Here is a 21537-nt window from a genome sequence, read left to right on the forward strand (position 1 = left end):
ATTAATAAGCAGCTGGAGATGTGGGATGGTAGCTCAGGAGATCAGTTGAGACTCGTGGTAATGACTTTATGTAAGTTATTTCCCACAGTGTTATAATAGTTAAAGAATGTTCATTGTAGGATTATCGACAACAGCCAAGAGGTGGAAGCAATCTACATGTCCATTGATGGATGAATGGATAAAGAAATTGTAGTACATACATACAATGGAATATTACTCAGCCTTAAAAAGAAGGAAATCTTGTTAGATGCTACAACATGGATGAACCTTGAGAAAATTATGCTAAGTGAAATAAACCAGTCACAGAAGGACAAATACTGCATGATTCCACCATATATGAGTTATCTAAAGTAGTCACAGAAGCAGAAAGTAAAATGATTGTTGCTAAGGGCTGGGGGAGGGAAAAATAAGGAGTTGCTGTTCAATGGACATACAGTTTTAGTCACACAAGATGAAAATGTTCTAGAGATCTGTTGAACAACAATGTGCATATAATTAACAATATTGTACTGTACATGTAAAAGTTTGTTAAGAGGACAGATACCATGTTAGATTTTTGTTTACCCTAATAAAAAATAAATACACAAATCATAAAAAAATGTTGAGGCCAGCCATGGTGGCTCACACCTATAAATCCCAGCACTTTGGGAAGCTGAGGTAAGAGAATCACTTGAGTCCAAGAGTTCGAGGCTGCAGTGAGGTGTGAACGTGCCATTGCACTCCAGCCTGGGGGACAGAGGGAGACTCTATCTCAAAAAAGAAGAAAAAGTTGAAAGAGGGAGAGTAGATAAGATCTGCATTCTCTCTGGAGAAGAGAGAAAAGATGGAGGCTTAAGAAGGGACATCCGGATAATAGCCAGTTTCAGGTAGGATTAGGAAGAAGAACTAAGAAGGAAAGAGGCTGCCAGAGAAATAGGAACATTTAGCATCTCAGAGGCCATGGGTGATACGGTTTTAAGGAGAAGGCTGTGCACCGCAGAAGAAAGAGAATGGCACTGGAAGTCTCAAGACCCGAGGTAGATTTCTAGTTCTTCCATATAGAGCAATCTCATTTCTTCTCTGAGACCTGGTTTTATTATCTGTAAAATCGAAGAACACCTATCCACATGAAAGTACTCTAAACTGTGATATGGGATACAAATGTTAGGAATTTTTGTTGTTGTTTTGCCTCCTTGACCCCAGCAGTACTATATTACTTTTTTCTATTGCTTTTGTTGTTTAGTTATTATTATTTTTTTTTAAATTGAGACAGACTCTGGCTCTGTCTCCCAGGCTGGAGCACAGTGGCACAATCTCAGATCACTACAACCACTGCCTCCTGGACTCAAGCAATCCTCCCAAGTAGCTGGGACAATAGGCGTACCACCACACTCTGCTAAGTTTTGTATTTTTGTAGAGATGGGATTTCATCATGTTGCCCAGGTTGGTCTGGAACTGCTGGGCTCAAGCGATTCTCTCACCTCAGCCTCCTAAATTGCTGGGATTACAGGCATGAACCACCGTGCCCTACCACTCTTGTCTTTATGTAGGTCTTCAGTTATGTGCCATAGCCTATCTATGTTAGACTACTTGTGAGAAAACAAAATAGACATAACGTCCTAAGAAAAGAGGCTCAGCTAATGGCTCTTCCTTTGAAAGTTATCCCACCATTGGTTTTCAGAAGACTTCCAAGGTTGCATTTCTTTTTGTTTGTTTGTTTGTTTGTTTTTAACTTTTGTTTTAAGTTCAGGGGTACATGTCTAGGTTTGTTATATAGGTAAACTTGTGTCATGGGGGTTTATTGTACAGGTTATTTCATCATGCATTTGCATTTCTTATTATACATTTCTTTTTATAAATGAGAAGAACCAAGGAAAACTCCAATGAGAAACAGAGCCAAGTGATTAGGTCAGTTCATTTTAAATAATGAAAAACAGGAAGTTACCCTTTTAATCTACCAAAGGTTGGAAATGGTGGGAGGAAAAGAAAGAGGCTACTTGAAAACTTCACTTTCTAGAGCTTGTATAGTCTTTCCTTGAAGAGTTGATGAGATGCGTGTTACAGGGAATGTAAGGGAATTGCAGAAAGCAGGTTCAATTTATTTTTAATTCCTGAGCATCACCATTTTTAGATTACATTTGGGTCAGCACTAATCAGTTACCTGCAAGGAAGCGGAGCTGATTCTTCACTTTCATCATTCCATCACCAGAGCCTCCAATGCACTCATCTTCATCATCACCACAGTCTCCACTTTCAAACCCTTCCTCATCCAGGTTTTTATCCAGAACTCTACCTTTGGGCACAGACATGGTTCTCAGGAGCTGAAAGAAAACAACCAGGAATGCATCAGCTCTTCATATTTCTCAGGTAAGTCTGCACAATGTGTTATTAACAGGAGGCATTAAAAATGTTCAAGGAATTACACAGAAGCTTTAAAAAATCACTTTCAAATTTAAGTAGGTGTAAACTGCTTATACTCTTTAGAGATTCATACTTCTGAACCTTTCCACAGTATTTGATGTGATGGTCTACTCCTTGACTCTACTTACATCATGCAGTAGCCAGAGTGTATATTGCATTAGATCTTCTCATACCACGGTATTTAAGCTCCTGAAAGTCTCCATGATACAACTCACTCATGAGGAACTTAAGACATGATAAGGCAAAGCTAAGAGGACACCAAGACCAGGAAAGATCCCGATGGAAGCCCCCAATAACCAAATTTACAGTCGCTAAATTAAAACCACAAAGTGCTTCCTACCGAATGAGGAGAATAGCAGTGCCATTTTACACACATGTACAATAACTACTTATAATCAATCATCATGAATATATATGCCTTGATCACTAGAAAAATTGTTCAATATTCTCCTCTCCCACAATTCCAGTAAGATGCTTTTAAATTTAGTTTGCCTTTTGTAGATAATATGCACACTAAGAGACATGTTTGTTTCACTCTGCAGTGTCTGGCTTTTCAGTCACATGGCCAATGCATTACTAATTTAACGGGACTCCTACCTTTCAAAAGTCTCTACACTGACTGACCCAAAGACCCAGCGCACCGCACGAAGGGTCCCCAAGGGCCGTTGTCAGATTCCATCTTATTTTTCCTCGCCATCTCTCTCCAAGGCTTCATTCTCATATTCTATTTTTATCCTGGCTTCTTCCCCATCACCCATTTCTCATCCTAAATCTTAGACCCAACCCCTACTTTTAAAAGACAGCCAACAAAACATTCTGGATATACAGAAACTGAGATTTTTGTGATTGTGGAAGAGGTATCCAGAAAGAAAAACTGCTGCAAACATAAGCTGGGGTTTCTGTGGTTTCCATCGTCCCTATGTTTATGTCACGGCTAAGTATACTTTTATGCTCTCCACCTGTGATTTAGCTGCCACCCTGAGATCTACTTGGAAAGAGCTACATACTACAGAGAAATGTGATTCTGCAGGTGGTTTTTACGTTTTTATTTTTATTTTTTAGCAAAGAAAGGAAAGCCCCAAAGAGGTTTTTGTTTTTGTTTTTGTTTTTCTCTGGCCAACAACCTCTAATGGTATTGGAGAAGCCAATCTACCAACCGTTTCCCACTCCAGCACCACGTTCACCCTGACACTTCCTCTGCTGCTCATCATACACAACTACATTTATTATATATAAATACAGGCTAAGATGAACTATATTAGTGGTTCTCAAACTTCTTGGTCTCAGGACTCCTTTATACTTACTGAGAACCATAGAGAACTTTTGTTTATACAAGTTATATCTATCAACATTTGCCATCTTAGAAATTATAACTGAGAAATTTAAAAAATATTTATTTGATAGCTTCTGTAAACATAACAAGAATGAACCCATGATGTGACATGGGTTTTTTTTTTTTGACACAGGGTCTGGATCCATCACCCAGGTGGGAGTGCGGTGGCATGATCATGGCTCACTGCAGCCTCGACCTCCCAGGCTTAAGCAATCCTCCCACCTCAGTTTCCTAAGTAGCTGGGACTGCAGGTGTGTGACACCATTCCCAATTTTTTTTTTTTTTTTACTTTTTGTAGAGGCGAGGTCTCACTACGTTGCCCTGGCTAGAACATAAACATTTTTGAATGACAAACATATTTTCCCAGACATAAGATAATTCGCAGGAAGAGTGGCACTATTTAACAGTTTTATAAATCTCTTTGATGTCTAGCTTAATATAAGATAGCTGGATTATCAAATCTGCTTCTCCACTCAATCTGCTGTGATATATGGTTTTGGTTGAAACATCTGCAGTTAATGCAACCTCCCACAGATATGTCGTGGGAAAAGAGAGAAGTATTTTAGCAGACTTTTCAGATAATTGTGGAGATTTTTCTTTGATACTACATAAAAACTCAACAAGTAGTTGCAATGTAGAATATGAAACTATATAAATAAATATTTCATGTCCGGTTACATTTAAATCCATTGGTATGTTTTGAACTTTGAACATGCATTTTACTCATTTTGTGTCATCATCCATGGGTCATCTGGAAAATACTGGCTCACTAAGCAATGCGGATCTTCCCAATGTCAACACCTTTCATTATATGATATAAAAAATCACATTCGTTAATATTATCGCCAATCTCATCTGAAAAGTCTTTAAGTTTTGGGAAGCTCTCAAGCTCACAGTGGCAGGTAAAACTTTAAAACAACTTTTGGTGTTCTATTGAAAGCCTGAATTTTATTATTGGCAATAAATACTGCCAGTTGTTTTCCCTGAACTGACAGGCTCTCTTTGTTCCTTTCCAAGAAAATGTCTAGCAAGTATTCAAGTCTGCATAACTATAGTTTGTCAGTCATTCTCTCAAGTAAAAATGAAACAGAAAGCTCACAGCTCAAATTTCTCACAAGTGCCTTTTCTTGAGATGCACACTGACATGGTTTACTGTGTAAATACTTTAAGTGTACTTCCCATTTTAAAACACAGAATCTTTTAAAAGTGCAAGAGATGAGGTTTAATAAAATTGGTAAATTTTTACAGATTCAGCAACGATATCCTTAAGTGAAACTGCCCTTTATTTTTCTGCAAGTACACACCAGTGAAGAATACAATGACTACTAGTACATTTCGGTGCTATTGGCTTAATTCATCCTGTGGTGTCTTGACTCATATTGTGGCATTGAAGAGTTGTACTTGCCACTGCTTTTGAACCATTGGTGCAAATATCAACACAGGGGGAAAGACAAATAATATCTTAGTACTGTTGTGCAAGTAGTTTTAACCTTGTGGATCCCTGGATTTCTTGGATTCCCAGGATCCATAAACCGTTGTTTGAGAACTGCTTATCCAGCCTATAACATAACTTCAGTTTCACCAAAACCCCCAACGCCCTCCTTTACCTTTATGTCTTATGAGAAATTTGCTTTCAACATAAGCATTTTTATGTTAATTTTCAAGAATGCATCCTTTGTGTACATCATGGAATACCTGAATGATAATTTTTCACATAAGCAGAATTTATGTTTAGATATAGATTAGTGAACTTGCTATTTCTCAAGCACGTCTTGCATCTGTCCCTTTCATTAATACCTTCAGTACACATTCATTGAGAATGTACTATGAGCTGCTCTTCATTTGTGTCTGTTCAAAGCCCTCCATACTTTCAAGCCAAGTTCTAATGCCATGTCATTAATAAAGTTTTCCTGGTAGACAGTCATTATAGCTCTCCCTCTCCCTCTTCTACCACTGTTCCCTTTATCTGTACCTCCTAAATGCCACTTTCTGTATGCAATCTGGTATTATTTGTACATATGACTTCTCTCTACCACCATTCTATGAGCTGCCCAGGGGTTTAATCTTATATATCTTTGAGCCCCAGAGCATTTAAGGCAGTGTCTAGCACATAGTAGGCACTCAATATATGTGCTATTGAACTGAAGCAAAATGAAGTGTTACGGTATCTTTAATTCTTTAAAAGCTATTTCCACAACCTTATGAAAAAGGAGAAAGTCAAGGTCCAGATTAATTATAGAAGAAGAATTTGTGAATGAATAGCTAAACATTTTTGGAGGACCTTGGCTAAGACCTGTAGCTAATCTTTGAGAGGCCATTTCCAACCTGTGTGCAATCCCCCCACTATTCTTGAGTAGCTCAGTTTAAAACAAAGTGCAATTAAACAAAAACCCTTTAAAACTTTGTCAGTGAAGTTACTTCTTTAGGTATTAAATCATTCCCATTCTGGTGACAAATTCAGCGTGGAAGAAGGATTACAGTAGACTTTTAAGCCATTTTACACAGACAGCCGCTGATAAACCTAACCGTCACACATTAACAAAACAAACCCAAACCTAGAAATCTATTGTTAATGCAAAAATCTTAAAGAAGAGACTGAAACTCCAGAGTGTTGAAAGAAGGGTAATGGGTCAGAGAGGAGGAATTGCCAGCAAGGAGTGGATTTAGCACAGCCTGGAATTTGGCCCAGAAATCCAATTGCCTAATTACAATTCACAATATTGACCTTTTTGTTCCCTCTCTCAGTCTTTCAGACTGAACATTCACTTTATGAAAAGAAAATTATGAGGGACTTGCACACAAAAGGAGGTAACTTTAGGGGCCTAATGCTTTTTATTAACTGCCATCTTCAAAGGACACTGTCCTGTTAGGTTTTTAAAAGCCAGGGCATACAATAATGATTATCAATGTAAACTATCATATTAAAACTTACATCTGAGTATTTCATTCCACTATCCCCATAGACATTCTGTTAACCTGACACTTCTGCTGTGCATTACTTTGCATACAGAGGACACCTTAGTGGAAGTGCACAAGGCCCTTCACATTCCAGCTTTTTCTATAGCCACTACTGTCTGTGCAACTCTGTTTTAGCCACTGAGACTACCAAAGTTGCCTAAGCATACAATCAACTTTCTTTTAGAATCTAATATTTTAAATATGCAAGTATCAAATATAGAAAAGTGAAAGGAAAAAAAAACAAGGAAGAAAACCCCTAATTCCCAAACTTAAATAAACAATGTTTGTGTTTTCAAAGGTCAGCACTTTTTAATGCTTGTTTTTCAATTGAACTTGTATTTGGGAAGCAGATTGACTTGAGCTAGAATACTACTTTTTCTACTTATTAAAATTGTATTTTCAGACAAGCTGCTTAATCTCCCTAAACCTCAGTGTCCTCATCTATAAAATGAGGGAAATAATGCCTGCCTCACAGAATTGTTATAATAAGTAAATGTGATAAACGTCATACTTTACATGGGATAATGCATCTATCCATTAAGGGATCTATCAACATTTACTTAACCATTTTCCTAATATTGATATTTGCATTGTTTCCTGTTATTCTGCTTTTATAAACAAAAATGTAATCATCAGGAACATTCACATAACTCTTTCCATATTTTGGATTATTTCCTTAGTAAGGATACTGGGTCAAAGGGTATGTACATACTTACACATTAAGGGAGTGATTCTCTAAATTCCATAAGAATCACCAGGATGCTTATTAAAAACTTAGCCATGCTAAACTCTTATACATGTTGATAGTAATGTAAATTAGCACAAGCATTATGGAAAACAATATGGAGGTTTCTCAAAAAACTAAAAATAGAACTACTCTATGGTCCAGTAATCCCACTACTGGGTATTTATTCAAAGGAAAAGAAATGAGCATATTGAAGAGATATCAGCACCCCCATGTTTATTGCAGCACTAGTCACAATAGCCAAGATTTGGAATCAATCTGTAATGTCCATCAACAGATGAATGGATGAAGAAAATGTGGTACATATACACAATGGAATAATATTTGGCCATAATAAATAATGAAATCCTGTCATTTGAGGCCAGATGGATGAGCCTGGAGGACATTATGTTAAGTGAAATAAGTCAGGCATAGAAAGATAAGCACCCCACATTCTCGCTCGTATGTAGGAGCTAAAAAAAAGTTGTGCTAATAGAAGTAGAGAATAGTGGTTACTAGAGTCTGGGAAGGGTAGAATAGGGAGAAATTGGTCAATAGATACAAAATTACAGCTAGATAGGAGGAATTCGTTCTAGTGTTCTATAACAGGGTCCCCACACTGCAGGAGGTGAGTAGCAAGTGAGCCCCTGACTTCCACCGTCTATCAGATCAGCAGCAGCATTAGATTCTCATAGGAATGGGAGCCCTATTGTGAACTACATATGCAAAGGATCTAGGTGGCACTCCTTATGAGAATCTAATGCCTGATGATCTGAGGTGGAACAGTTTCATTCCGAAACCATCACACCCCTGGTCCGTGGCAAAATTGTCTTCTATGAAACTGGTCCCTGGTGCCAAAAAGGTTGGGGACCACTGTTCTATACTACTGTAAGATGCATATGGTTAATAATAATTTATTGTATATTTTCTAAAAGCTAGAAGATAGTATTTGAATGTCCACAACACAAATAATAAATGTTTGAGGTGATATGCTAATTACTCTGATTTAATCATTGCACATTGTATACATGTATTGAAATATCACTGTGTCTCATAAATTCATACAATTATGTGTCAACCAAAAATAAAAAGAAAAAATAAAGAATTAAACATTTTTTAAGTTGAAAGACATTTTGTAGGAAAAAGAAAAATATCTAAGATAATACGTATTGTAGAAGTAATATTTAAATAACAAGTAATTCAATGTGTAGCCATAATTCCCCCAAACACCTAACAGAAACATAAGTTTTTTAGTGTACAAACAGTCTTGATGGTTTACATTTTTGTGTTGATATTGAGCTCTTGGCAATCATTCAATCTTTTCTTTCCCTATAATATTCAGGTCAGCAATTTTGACAAAATAAAAATAAATTGTGATTTTCAAAAAAATAAAAAGGTAAAAGTTAAAGAAAAAAAAAAGACATGCTCCCTGGCCCAATTCACTCACATAGTTTCTGATTTGGTGAATCTGGGATGGAGCACACAGATCTGCATTTATTTTTTTTTGAGCTGGGGTCTCACTATGTTGCCTAGGCTTGTCTCGAACTCCTGGGCTCAAGCAATCCTCTTGCCTCAGCTTCCTGAGTAGCTGGTACTACAGGCACATGCCTAATTAGATCTGTCCCCCTCATCTTACTGTTGAGTGAACCACAGACCACTCCTTACTCTTTTAGAAAGGCTGTTCCAATGTTACTCTGCTTCCCAGAATCCCACTGAAACCATCTTCTGACAAGAGCCACCAGAGTACCATGCGTGTTAGAATCCTTAGTAAATGCTCTTCAAACCATGTGTTTAAAAGTAAATGCAATATGATGATTTCCTTTTCAGTTAGGTATGGATATCATGATCTTTTGTCTTTGTAGTTAAGGAAAATACCCTTGTATAAAGGTGATTGACTTCATTTGATTAGACAGGGAAACATTTAAAGTTAGCCTTGGAACAGGTACTCAGGGTTGTGTGATAAAAGGAAACAACAAGCCTGGAATAATTACCTAAGAAAATTAGAAACACAGTGTAAGAGAAAAAAGGGCTTTGTGAAGCACAGCAATTTTATATTTTTAAAGCCATAACCAAGATAACAAAAGGGTACGGCAGCACGGGACAATGAGATTTGGCTGAAGCTCTTTTTGTGCTTGGTCCATGGGAGATCAAAGGACATACTTGTTCTGAGAGTGATCAAATATGTTGAAATTAGACCAGTGAGAGCAGCAAGTCTTGATCTGCCTATATGGTATAAATAATATGCCTCTTGGAATTGTCTTGATTGCAAAGATATGAACCTTATCAGTCACACACTGTGCTGGGGTTTAACATATGTTCTCTCACATAATCCTCAATCATCTCCACGAGTTTGTATAACAGGAAAGACTGCCATCCCCATTTCTCACATTAAGGGAGGACATTGAAGCTCAGAGAGGGGATATAACTTGACTAAGTTACTGAGTAATAGAGATCTCATTAACAATAATATATTTGGCCCCCCACCCCGGTCCAGAACTCTTCAAAAGAAACATGTGTCTTAGGTAAAGACATCAATGAATGGGGCCTTCATTGTACATTTTTTGCCATCTTTACTGCCTTTAGCTCAGATAATTTACATTTCAATTCCATTTTCTCAGATGCTGGGCATTAACTGTAACTTGATGGGAAAGCTTTTCACTATTGGGTGGGAGGACCAGAAGGGGGAGAGAAGCACTGGGCATTGAACAACATTGGATGCCTCCTGCTTGCTTTCCCCAGGCTTGTCATCTACTGTGTTTTAAATAACCAAACTATCTCATTATGAAGAGGTTTGTTTTGAAAAGCTTCAGACAGCTGGTTAGTACAGAATGAAAAATTCCATTACTGCTGCTACATGGCTAAGAGTTTGCTTGACTTTAAGCTCTTTAGCATTTAAAAAAAAATAAAGGGATAAGTAACAAAATAGATACTGCAAATATGGGACTTGGTACATATTTTAAGGATTTAGCTGGTTTTGTCTCTTTTGGCTACTCACATACCTTCTGTAGGCATTTTTTAATATCTGGAATCCAGGTTACATTTTAAAGCTATTAAGCTGGGCTTATAAAACTGATTTTGAACTATTTGGATGCTCAGCTTTATACGACCTGCAAAATGTGCTTTGGGGTCCTGGCTTTCCATATCCACAGCAAAGTAAACACATGTTTTACTGTTTGTATTTGAGTAGCATAAACTAATGGAAAACAAATGTAGTGACTCTAGCGAAGCTGTTTTTTTGGAATGCCATTATTATTTATACGTTGTGCACATCCACAAGGCCTAGCACGTGACCTGTGCTTTGCGTGCACACTCTCTTTGAATGAATGCACCAAACCACAGCCACAACTAATTGGAAACAATTGCAACTCCATACATTTGAGATAAAGCCAGAACCCAAATGTATAGGCCTAGAATTAATGGCTATATATGCACTTCACACATTGGGGGGCAATAAAGTATAGCAGTTAAGGGCATGAGCTTTGGAATCTGACCAGCATGGATGTGAATCCCTACTCAGCCTACTTACTAGCTGTGTAACTTTGGGCAAGTAACTTAAACTCTCTGAGCTTCACTTTCCTCACCTGTAAAATGGGGGATAATACTATTTATTCTCTTCACAGGGCTGTTGAAGAATTAAATAAAATAGCACCATTCACCTTTCATATAGTTCCATGTATTCTTCTTTTCTAGAACTTTTCGTGGTTTGTAATTATATATTCTCTGTTGCATCCCCACTAGACTAACAGAAGGGATAAAAGTATGTTTGATTCCCAGTATCTAGCACAGTGTTTGGTACAAAGTAATATTCAGTAAATATTAAGTGGATGAATGAACAAATAAATAGAATAATGCATGTAAAGTGCTTAGCACATTGCCTGGAAAGGTAATAAGTTCTTGGACATTTTAACTCTTCTGCTAAGAATAATGATGATGATATTAAAGAGGAAAAGAGGGGGAGGAGGGGTAGTAGCAGCAGCCATAGCAGCAGACATAAGAGCTTGTTACGAATACCTCCTAAGGCAAAAATAGTAATACTCCATGGCCACACACTGAAGCACTAGAAAGAAGGCTGGGTGAAATTTTTGTGGGTCTGGGAAATCCCTTCTGGATGCTCCCAGTAAGATAAGAGTCTGTGTACCAAGGATGCGCACAGAGATGTTTAATGACAAAGAAGAGAGACCTGCTAGAGGCTGTGCTTCCATATGGTATCAGCAAAGCTACCCATACCCACATATGTTCTTGCCTGGGCCTTGCTTCCACATCTGTCTCTGATCCACTTAACACACTTTCTCTACCACTTCCAGCTTTCCCAATTCTTACTTTATGGTTTGTGAATGCAGCAGTGAAATTATGAAAATATGTCCCCCTGTTAAATGGATGGGAAACAAACAAACAAACAAAACACCAGGATGTGAAGAAGCTGACCCAGGATGGAATTAAATCCATTTCAGTGGGGCTCCTTCCCCAGTGGTAGAAATGTTCTCTGTAGTTCTAAGAAACTGTCCACTACCTCAAAGTGGAAAATTTCCAGTAATTCTACCAATAATATTACCAATAGTTTAGAAGTATATAGAGTTTGATTCTTTTCCAAGAGGAGGTATAGCATGGTGGTTAAAGGTTCATATTCTGGAGTCAGAAAACTTGGATTCAAATTTACTCTATCATTTACTAGCCTTGTTACTATAAATAAGCTATTGTTTTATTTGCTTTTTTGAAACAGGGTCTTGCTCTGTTGCCCAGGCTGGAGTGTGGTGGAGTGATCACAGCTTACTGCAGCCTTGACCTCTTGGGCTAAAGCAATCCTCCTGCTTCAGCCTTCTGAGTAGCTAGGACTACAGGTGCATGCCACCACACCTGAATAGTTTTGAAATTTGTTTTGTAGAGATAGGGTCCCCCTACATTGCCCAGGCTAGTTTTGAACTCCTGGGCTCAAGTGATCCTCTCACCTTGGCCTCACAAAGTGCTTGGATTACAGGTGTGAGTCACTGTGCCCAGCCAATAAGTTATTCTTTAACCTCTCTGAGTTCCATATTTCTTCTCTATGAGTATAATAATACTTGTATCCATCTCCCACATTGTGTAATTATGGGGATTAAATGAGGTAATTTGTGTAAAGCACTGAGCTTAGTATCTGGTGCACAGCACTCACAAAATATTAATTTTATACATGAAAAACTACATATTTATAAAACCTGAATTTCCAAGCAGGATGAATTCAGAATTTTTGGTATAGGTTAACATTCAGTTATGGCTTGGGTAAGGCTAAATCTGGAGAACATGTTAAGCTCTCAATAAATCTTCAATATTGAGTCACAACTACTAGCATTTTATGATTTTTATAATTAAAAGCTTCTGTATCTGTTCTCTTAGTTGATCTATATGGGACCCCTGTGAGGCAGCAGGGCAGGTATTATTAGCCTCATTTTACAAATGAGGAAATTAGAGCCAAGAGAGATGTGGGGCAACATGTCCATTTTCAACCTGAAAACTTTCTTCAGTGTAGAAAGGGTATAGCCCTGAGACTAGCACAATGCCTGACACATAGTGGGTGCTTAGGACATGTTTGGTAACTAAAAGAATGAATGAACAATGGGTTAAGAAATTAATAAGTAGTTTATTCACTGAATTTTTTTCTTTCTTTCTTTTTAATAGAGATGGGGGTCTCGCTATGTTGCCCAGGCTGGTCTGGGACTCCTGGGTTCAAGCAATCCTCCTGCCTTGACCTTACAAAGTGCTGGAATTACAGGCGTGAGCCACTGTGCCAACCCTCTTCATTGACTTGACTTTTTTCCAACCTCTGTCTCTTTGACTGAGTCTGATATGCCATTGCTGTTTTCCTGGTATGGTAATAGCTGATTCCTGCCAGGGAGCCCTGACTCCACAGTTAGACATCAAGACAGCTGAACAGACGGACTGAGTGATTGGCTACTAGCATTTACTTTATTGGGCTACCATGAAAGGCAGGTACCATCTTTCCCCACAGATGAGGGAGACTCCTCCCAGGAGGGAGTAGGGTAAAGTCAAAGAGGAAGGCAGTCATTCGATCTTTTGAAGCAAATGAACCGGCTAACCCAAAGGGATGTGGCCAACCAAAGCACTAAGTGGCTAAACAGGGTTACCGGACCCACCCAGGGAGCCTCTGCCAGTTCCCAGATAAGTACTCTCTTGGCTAGAGTAGTCTGCCTGTGTGTGTTAACTCTGGGCTCTGTAATGCCCTCCTTGAGGGTCTCCAGCCCTACTAGAATAAAGCTCAGTTTAAGGGACCAAAAGCCCCACACAGTCCAGTCACAGTTATAAAGGCTGGACATGAGACTGGCCTAGGCCCAAAAAGTTTAGCCAGATCAGGCTGATTTGCCAGCTGTGGCAGCAAAGTGCAAACACAGCAAGGCACCTTTGCAGGCCACCAAGTTCAAATTCTCCCTGAAGGTCTCTAAGCCTTGCTACTCGCTTTGTGGAAGATTGGTGACATTTTTGTCCCTATACCAGTTATTGTGAAAAGCCACAAGGACAAAATATAACTTTTTCTCTGGAAGAAAAACCTGCTTCAAAGACATCTATGGAACCCCACAGCCCTGCTCCATTTCCAAATAAATAACCTCAGTTAGATGAGGGCCACTGACAGAGGGCAAGGGTCCTGGGGTGAGATACCAAGATATTACATATTTCTTCAGGGAACTGAGGTTACGCAGACATGATCTGAACATTTACTATTGTCCAAATGCATAATGTGATTCATTCCAAATAGACATCTTGTGGTAATACTTTTGGGAAATGAGAATTCTTGCCTCTAAAAATAACATCTGTGTATGAACCACAGCAGCCATGTCATCAAGCATTGGGCTTGAAGAGTCAACCTCAATGACTGGGGGACATCAGTTCACTATTCTTCCAGAAGGCCTCTAGCCCACTGAGGATTAATGAGATGCCTCTAGTTACTGACAAAGCTTCCTCCCTTTAAAGACTATGTCTAGATCAGGGTTTATAAATAGGTTTTCGGTGAGAGCAGTTTTCCTGTTCTGGTATACTATTTGAAGAATATGAATTTTTAAATATGTTTCAGATAATTGAGACTGGGACTTGAAAAACTCTATTTTGAGTTTCTAATTTCCTTGGAGGTCAGAGATTTTCAAGCCTTTCCCTTCCCAAATTTTAGGTCACCGAATCCTAAGGGGGAAATGGGCTCTCTCTCAGTAAACATGAAAAAAATCATTACAATATTCCTATTTAATCATACACCTTTACAGGCTGAAACAATAGCAGCAAAGGAATGGTGCCCTTGTATATTTTTTTTTAGCTTCACTCCTTAAGTAAACATTAACTTAAGAAATGCTCAGGTCATTCTTTTAAATATAAAAAACTGGGACATGTCCTAAAACAGTGCTTTGTTTGGTAAATACAGCATTAAAGATGCTAAAATGATTGGGTCTCTCTGAATTCAGCATGTATAGCTTTTGTAACATGTTGGTCACAGAAGACCACTAGAGCACTAGACTCTTACATGGGCCATTGGCAAGCCAAGTTATATGCTGCAGCTACCAAATGATAAAGTACTTCCTTGTTGTAGTGTAGTTCTCTTTTCTGTACCTCAAGTGGTTTGACTGGCATGGTCAAACAGTGGATGAAGGAATGTGAAATTGAACGGAACTGATGGTATTCTCCAATAGGAAAGGAATTTGAGCCCTGCCTTTGGTAATTATTTAGGACATTGTTTGAAAGGATATCACTGAACACTGTAGTTCAACTTAAGCTCAGCCATTTGCAATTTGAATACATTTACTACCTTGTTGGCATCCCATATTAGGTCAGATAGTCTTTTAACAAAATTCATAGTTATTTAACATGTACTTATTATTGATATTGGTGAACATTCTCTCAATTTTAGCTAGTTAATTCTATCATATCCTTACATGTTTTTTCCACAGTTGTAAAATTTTCTGTTGGGTTGACTGTACAGGCTTACAAAATAATTTCTACTTAATATTGGCCTAAACTAACCTTCACAAAATAATTGCTACTTGGCATTTGCCTAAACTAACATTCACATCGACCTTTCATCCCCTAAAACACTAGCTGATTTAGTGTATCTATATGCTTGTCTTGGGGTAGCACAACTTAGGTTACTTTCATTTCTCTGAAATAAGAATACAGTTGGAACTTAGTTCGGATACAATCATTTTCATGCTCATCTGGGTCTCTCTCATCATTGCCTCTTATTCTTGAATTCTAAACCTCATCAAGCATTCCCAAGACAGGACTCTTGTTTTTCCTAAGAAGGTTATTAGAATTTAACCACAAGGTCTGGGAAGAGCATCATGTAACCAAGTCCAGCTAATCTGTACTCAGTGTTGGGCAGTGCTTGAACTCTTCCTATTTTGGCTAGGTATAGTTTGGTAGAGATTCTGGTGAATTATTTTCTCTGTTGGCCCTCTTTGGTGGATAGGGTGTGCACATTTTGCTTGCTCCTGGGACTGAAGTGTTTGGCTGGGCTTCTTACTTGTAATCCTTCCCTATCCCACAAAATTGTTTGGTGATGATGGTGGTGATAGAGTGGTAGGAACAGCAGAAGGTAAGTGTGGGAAGGGAAAAGGACAGCTTATAACAAGCTATAGTCAACACACTTACAGTTCCACCTTTCTTTCTCTTCACTGAGCTCAGTAGGTAACAATGTCTTGACTAGTTCTAACATGGGCTTCTCCATCATCCTCTGAGATTCCTTGTAGTCATATTCAATTAACATTTTGTTAAATAAACAGCTGTTACCCTCCCCCATAACATTTAACCCCCTTTTAATATACCAGGTAATATACGCACAGTCTTAATATCATGTTCGTTCAATATAATTCTTCTGGATACAGCTATGGTAATTTCCGTCTTTGAAGAAATCAACCTGAATGGCCTAGGTGGATGCAACAGGAAAGGGGATGGCTGGGAAATGGGGCACTTGCCTCCCAGAGGATGGCATCTAATATGAGAAATGGAGATATTAGATGTATCGATCACCCAGAAGTGCTCATCATTATATTCAACATCTTACAAGGGAATTAGAAAAGGGTTGCGAAGAAAGTCATAGACTGGAATGGTAAGTGAGTTAGAAAGCACCTAATAGAGCATATGGTAAAATCCCGCCCCCCAATTTACAGGGGAAGACAGAAAGTCTACGAAGACAATAGATAGTAAAGCCTTTCAACCACACCAGTGCTATAAATAATGCTAGATTACTGCCTAATCCTTGGGGATAACACAGAAGAATCAGTTGAGGGCAGGTAAAGTGAAAAAGAAGCAAAAGAATGTAAGAGCTGCAAAATGAGTTTAAGTTCCAGTAGGGGAAAATGAGGTTCTTCCCCCTGAATCCTTAGCCAAACCTTGCCAAATCTCAGGCTAGAGGGAGAGCAACACAGCCCCTAGGTGTGGGTGGGGTGTACGTTGGGGTGTGGGTGGGGGGTGGAGCATGTAGCAGCCAATTTCCAGGTTGGTGTGAGTAAGTGGTAGTTACAGAACATAGAGCCTACCCTCATATAGTCCACAAGGAGTTCCTTTCTGCAAGGTGCAGAAATGTACTGGAATAATACCAGCTCAGTGCAAGAAGAGGAAAAGGCTTGGTTCCTACACTCAAATAATCAACTCCGACAACCTTTCAAAGTTCTCATTCTGATCCACTCCTGATTAAGTGGATAAATCAAATGCCCTTTATTATTTTTTCTTATTCATTTCTTTCTATCTATTCCCAAGCAATTCCAGTTGAAAGCATCTTAGAGAGGCTTAATTATACTAAAATCATTGCATTTGCATTCAATTACACATAATTCCATTTTGTTTCCCAGTCTCTTATACACATTTAAGCATTTGATAAATTTTGTTAATATAAATGGTAAACTCCTAAATTGTCATGCCTTTCAACTAAATCAAAACTTCAAATATGTTGCTGTCCCAGAGATGAAATTTGGTGGGATGGTTATAATTTATACATCTTTAAATAGCAACTATATTTAAGGACTACCCTGACATTTCAGATGGTCGACATCTTGTGTTTTCATGTTTCTGGAAAGAGGCAGGAACATATACAGTGCAATAATCACTGAAGTTGTATGTAGTGATTCCACAAGTTTGAACTAAATTCTAGCATCACCATCTGTGAGCTGGCAATGAAGAGACCTTTTGCCATAAATGCACCACCCACAACATCAGAGACAGAGTGCCCAACAAATTAACATGCTTAGGCACTCACACTTAAGCAGATACCTTAATTAATGGAAAGGAAATACATAACTTCCCTAACAAGTAATATAAAACATGGAGGACCACGGGAATTTGGAGGAGGTTGCTGCTGCTGCTAATCAAGTACTTCTTCCCAAAACATGGCCTTGCCCCACCCCATCCCAGCTTGACTTCTGTTTCTAGGTATGCCCGCCAGAAATAAGATTTATTTTCCATGAACTCAACTGGCAAAACAGTTCCTTTATTTCTGGCATGAAAACATTCACTCCTTTATGTAGGTCAAAACTTTACCCTTAGAAATATTATCTTGCTTTTAGAAAAGCACACTCCTTCACTGTATTGCTTTGTAAAATTTCACTTTCTAACCCTATGGTAAATAATTCTCAAAGTCTGCTATTTCTCCCACCTCTCTCTCCCTCTCTCTCTCCTTCCTTGTAATTTATAGCACTTCTCACCACTCAGTCTAGCTGACAGGGAAACAAAGAAACAGTACCTTCAATTGGACAAGGTTGATCTTCTCCATTTGCTTCTGCCTAGATGACCTAGTCTTTTAAAATGACCCTTGAATGTTCAGTGTCTGCCTATTCACTCGTCTAACCGGGGGACCTCTTCCATGCTTCATGTCCTCCACCCTGGCAAAATCTACCTGTCAGTCACTTAGGATCTTGTTCTTGGTGGTTTAAGTTTTCCATATTTGTCAAATCAAGATAATATCACCTACCTTATATGAACTATCATGAGGAAATAATTTAGCACAGTGCCTGGGCACACAATAGACTGAGAATAAATGTCAGATTCCTTTGTCTGTTAACAGAAAATAATAATGGTTTAAGATATGACTCCGCTTTGGTAAACTGTGCCTTTAAACAGGGCCTTCTGGGAAGAACGGCTCATCCCAAAGTAATGATTGGCAGTGGAAATTATAGAGACTGGGGAACACCGGTGAAACAGATATTTTGGTGTAGGTGGAATGTTTCTGGATATCCTTGCATTCACTCCACATTGACAGTTGTCTAGTTCTCCTATCTTCAAACTTTAACTCAAATTCTTTGTATTATAAGAAAACGGCTTTGGTACCTTAAAAATCAAAATATCAGGAGAAAAAAAAGCAACTGAAATAAGGGAACATGTAAAATAAACCTGAATACAAATGAACTTCTCCCAAATGAAGAATTCTCTTAGGAGCCAGAAGTAAATCTAAGTATTTATGGCTTTTGGTGAATGTGGCTGTTCTTCTATGTAGTTTGCTTCACAAAAAGAATTTAATAAGAATGTTCCAAGAGCTTTTACAACAATTTTAAACCTATTTTTGTAACAATCTGGAATAATATCAAGCCCAAAGAATGAAAGAAACCAAACTGAGCTTGTACATAAAACAACATAGTGGAATTATGAATGGCAGCAGGCTAAATGTAAAAGACAGAGGGATACATAAAATATACAGTATCATGGAAAGAGGCTTGTCATACCAGTTTCAGTTTTCTCATCTGTAAAACAGTAATAAAAATAATCTCTGCCCTGGAAAAAGCACAGGGCTGCCTTTAAGATCAAATGTAGTAAACTTAAATAAGTATTTTGGAAACTATAAAACATAAGAGAGTGGTTTTTGTAAATACAATGGATCCACAAGTATAAAGTAATTTCCAAGCATTCATGTTACTTCCTCATGAACAAATGGAGATTTAAAAAATTGAACGAAAAGAAAATACAGCTCATACACAGGGGAAAAAAGCAGCCAATAGAAACTGCCCCTGAGGAAGCACAGACATTGGACTTACTAGACAAAAACTTTAAATCAGCTATTTAAAACACATTCAAAGAACTAAAAGAAATCATGTCTAAAGAATTAAGGAAGTGTTTTATAATGATATCCCATGAAATAGACAATACTAACAGAGACAAAAATTATTTAAGAACCAAAATAGAAATTCCGGAGTTGAAAAGTAAAATAACAAATGAAAGTTCACTAGAAGAACTCAACAGCAAATCTGAGCAGGCAGAATAAAAAATCATGGAATATGAAGCTACATCAATTGAGAAAATTCAGTATGAGGAAAAGAAAAAAAAGAAGGAACAAAAATGAACAAATCTGCAGAGTCATGTGGGATACCATCAAGCATATCAACGTATATATAATGGATATCCCAGAAGCAGGAGAAAGAAATAGGAAGAAAGAATATTTAAAGACATAATGGCTGAAAACTTCCTAAATTTCATGAAAAACATAAATTTATGTGTCTAAGAAATTCAGCAAGTACCAACTAGTATAAACTCAAAGAGATCCACACCTATTTATATCAATCAAACTGTTGAAGTCAAAGACAATGAAAAAATCATGAAAGCAGTGAAAGAAGAGATTCATCATGTACAAGCAATCTTCAATAAGATTAATAACTAATTTCTCATCAGAAAGTATGAAAGCCAGAAGGCAGCGAGATGACGTTCAAAACGCTGAAAGAAAGAAAAAACCTGTCATCCAATAATTTTATAACCAGCAAACATGTCCTTCAAAAATAAAGGGGTACAGCCGGGCGTGGTGGCTCACGCCTGTAATCCCAGCACGTTGGGAGGCGAAGGAGGGTGGATCACAAAGTCAGGAGATCGAGATCATCCTGGCTGACATGGTGAAACCCCGTCTCTACTAAAAAGACAAAAAATTAGCTGGGCATGGTGGCGGGTGCCTGTAGTCCCAGCTGCTACAGAGGCTGAGGCAGGAGAATGGTGTGAACCCAGAAGGCGGAGCTTGCAGTGAGCTGAGATTGTGCCACTGCACTCCAGCCTGGGTGTCAGAGCGAGACTCCATCTCAAAAATAAATAAATAAATAAATAAATAATAAAGGGGAAATTAAAAGAAACAGAAATAGAAGCTGAGAGAGTTTGCTATTAGTAGACATACCCCAGGGGAAATGTTAAAAAGAGTCTTTCAGGCAGATGTAAAAGGACACTAGACAGTAACCTACACTGTAGGAAGAAATAAAGTATATTAGGAAAGGTAACTACATAGATAAATAATAAGTACTACAATATAAATTAATGACATTTAAAAATAGAGCTAATTCATAAAACCCAAAGTTGATTTTTTGAAAAGATTAACAAAATTGATATGCCATTAGTTAGACTACCCAGAAACAGAGAGAAGACTCAAATTACTACAATCAAGAATGAAAGAGGGAACACAACCACTGATCTTACAGAATTATAGAGGGTTATACTGGAATACTATGGACATCACATTCCAACAAATCAGATCGCTTAGACGAAATAGACAAATTCCTACAAAGACACAAACTACAAAGACTAAAACTGACTCAAGAAAAAACAGAAAATCTGAATAGATCTATAACAAGTAAAATAATGAATTAGTAATCAAAAACTTCCTGCAAAGAAATGCCCAGGAACAGATGGCTTCACTGGTAAATACTACCAAAGGGCGAACTATAATTAACTCCAGTCCTCCACAAAATACTGATAGAGCAGACTCTATAGACTGACAGGAAACACTTGCAATCTATTATCTCTGAAGCCTGCTACCTGGAGGTTTCATCTGCACAATAAAACCTTGGTTGCCACAATCCCTTATTGTAACCCAGGCATTTCTTTCTATTGATTATAAGTTTTTCAACCAATTGCCAATCAAAAAATCTTTGAATCCATCTATGACCTGGAAGCCCCCACTTTCGGTTTTCCTACATTTCTGGGCCAAACCAATGTACATCTTACATGTATTAATTGATACATGTCTCTCTAAAATACATGAAACCAATGTGTGACCACCTAGGGCACACATTCTCAGGATCTCCTGAGGGCTGTGCCATGGGCCATTGGTCACTCATATTTGGCTCAGAATAAATCTCTTCAAATATTTTACAGAGTTTCACTCTTTTCCTCAACAAGAAGCAGCAGTATA

General features: G+C 38.1%; 3 protein-coding genes across 6 annotated transcripts in view; 2 read left to right on the forward strand and 1 right to left on the reverse strand.

Moving 5' to 3' along the window:
• Window positions 1-21537, forward strand: part of HPRT1 (hypoxanthine phosphoribosyltransferase 1) — a 1139661-nt gene that overhangs the window by 238971 nt on the left and 879153 nt on the right. The window lies entirely within an intron of this gene.
• CCDC160 (coiled-coil domain containing 160) overlaps window positions 1-21537 on the forward strand; it is an 820286-nt gene that overhangs the window by 180867 nt on the left and 617882 nt on the right. The gene's annotated exons all lie outside the window — the stretch shown is intronic.
• The window catches only part of GPC3 (glypican 3), a 455763-nt gene that overhangs the window by 60420 nt on the left and 373806 nt on the right, over window positions 1-21537 (reverse strand). For all 3 annotated transcript variants that reach the window (XM_050777318.1, XM_050777320.1, XM_050777319.1), the window contains exon 7: window positions 2141-2300. In XM_050777318.1, the coding sequence (XP_050633275.1) occupies window positions 2141-2300 (160 nt within the window). The remainder of the gene's footprint in view (window positions 1-2140; window positions 2301-21537) is intronic.

This window comes from Macaca thibetana, chromosome X, assembly GCF_024542745.1.
Source record: "Macaca thibetana thibetana isolate TM-01 chromosome X, ASM2454274v1, whole genome shotgun sequence".
NCBI classification, from domain to species: domain Eukaryota; kingdom Metazoa; phylum Chordata; class Mammalia; order Primates; family Cercopithecidae; genus Macaca; species Macaca thibetana.